Raw genomic sequence first — 1,837 nt, 5'->3', positions numbered from 1 at the left:
CCCCCCATAACGTACGCTCCAAAATATAATGATAAATATATAAAAGGGTTAAAACTAGGAAATATGGAACTACGAACTGTTGCAGTTCGTAGATACTAAATATTTCTTTGGAACAAAACATTTTTATTAACATTTTAGACAGTTTTGTAAAGACTTCAGGACTAAAGTAAATAACGATAAATCTGAAGTGACTTCCAGTAGGAAGTAAGAGATAAAGAGATTAAAAAGATGTTTCCAACCATACAAAATTTCAGTAACTCTTTATTATATCGTAGGCATATGATAAAACTCTACTTAGATGGAAAGAAATATAAAACACTTCTATAGGATATGTGCAGGCTGTGAAATTAACTCTGAGCCCAGCCTTGACACTCAGTAATGTCTTGAACATTGGCATTTTGTGAACTGTTTTACATAAAAAAAGAATTTCCCAAGTTATCAGCTTTTCCATGTACTCTGGTCGAGTTACAACATCAAGTAAATGTTGAATAAGGAAAGTATTCTTACCTGTCGCTAGATCCCACAACACCGGCAATAGAAGCGCGCACTGTAATAGGCTGATAAATGTCTTCATTTGATATCCTAACATGACTGACTTTTACGGTAAATTTTTCTTAACGACTGTTAATATATTACTTACAGACAGTCAGTCTTGCCTCAGCACATGTAAATCACCTCAGGGACAACGCGAAATTTCTCGTAACACTGTTTTTTCCCTATAACATATTGGAGTTAGCACTCGACATAGAGGCGGCCATCTCGGACAGGTGTAGTCTAGGTAAGTAATTCCCGCGCAATGACGGTACCGTTTGGCAAGATGATTTCAGATATGGGATATGTACAGATGACATTTTAACGATGTTATTCGCAATGGGAATATACAATCCTCGTACCCATTACGTGGATGGAACACTATCTGTTGCGCATGCTCTCAATATGCTTCACGACCCAATAGCTTGTTGATTGGCCTGTAGGGCTGTTGCACCTGAGTTCTGGCGTGTGTACTAGGCAAAAGTGATTATACCATATCTAAGGAAAGTGTAGCTGAAACTCATACGTAACTTGTATACTAAATTACACATTTTGTATTAAACTAAATTACACATTTTGTATTAAACTAATCTCACTGAATCTACATTGCGTGTCAACCTTGTCAGAGGCCAATTAACAGTTTTATTCATAGTGGCCACTGTGTATTATGGGGGTACTTGGGAGAGCAAAAGGCTAACGTTAATTGTGACAACGTCAATTTTGATAACGTTCTTGGCAATAACGTCAATGTGGAAAGGTGCGGATGGGATGGAGAAAGCGCGGCGTTAAGATAAAACAATAACCGGGAAAGATTTCCATATCAGTCCCTTTTTTATCGATAGTTCAAATATTATAAAATTGCCAGGTCGATAAACTTTAGCTAATATTGTGGGCTGGGGAAAACAAAAATGACCACATTGACCTGTCTTCCCCGTCCCCGAATATGTATGGGACGCCAAATTAACATATATTCAAAGAATTGTACCTATCTTCTAATAATATTGAAGATATGTACAATTCAATTGAAGATAGGTACAAATAATTGGAAATATGTTAATTTGGCGTTCCATAAATATGAGCTATTAAACATATCGCCTCAAAGTGTGTCAATGTTTGGCTTACATTGTGTTATACGAAGTTCGAGTTAACCGAGTTTGACCCTCCTGTTGAGAAGGTCAACGACTGGCGGTGTCTTATTGAGATATATGACGTGTTGTTCGAGGGATGGAGGTCCATTGTCGGGACTGCGGTAACACATCCCATAATTCAAATGTCACCATTGTACCGGCAGCTTGCTACAGCAATT

General features: G+C 37.6%; 1 protein-coding gene across 1 annotated transcript in view; it reads right to left on the bottom strand.

The window, feature by feature from the left end:
• LOC110456391 overlaps positions 1-590 on the bottom strand; it is a 22,338-nt gene extending 21,748 nt beyond the window's left edge. The window contains exon 1 of the mRNA XM_021507101.1: positions 508-590. Within this exon, the coding sequence (XP_021362776.1) occupies positions 508-589 (82 nt within the window). The 5' untranslated portion in view covers position 590. The remainder of the gene's footprint in view (positions 1-507) is intronic.
• Positions 591-1,837: the final 1,247 nt, after the last annotated feature.

This window comes from Mizuhopecten yessoensis, unplaced genomic scaffold (assembly GCF_002113885.1).
Source record: "Mizuhopecten yessoensis strain PY_sf001 unplaced genomic scaffold, ASM211388v2 scaffold8745, whole genome shotgun sequence".
In the NCBI taxonomy this organism is placed as follows: Eukaryota; Metazoa; Mollusca; class Bivalvia; order Pectinida; family Pectinidae; genus Mizuhopecten; species Mizuhopecten yessoensis.
The sequence above is the reverse complement of the archived record's forward strand: the minus strand, read 5'-3'. Positions and strand labels throughout refer to the sequence as shown.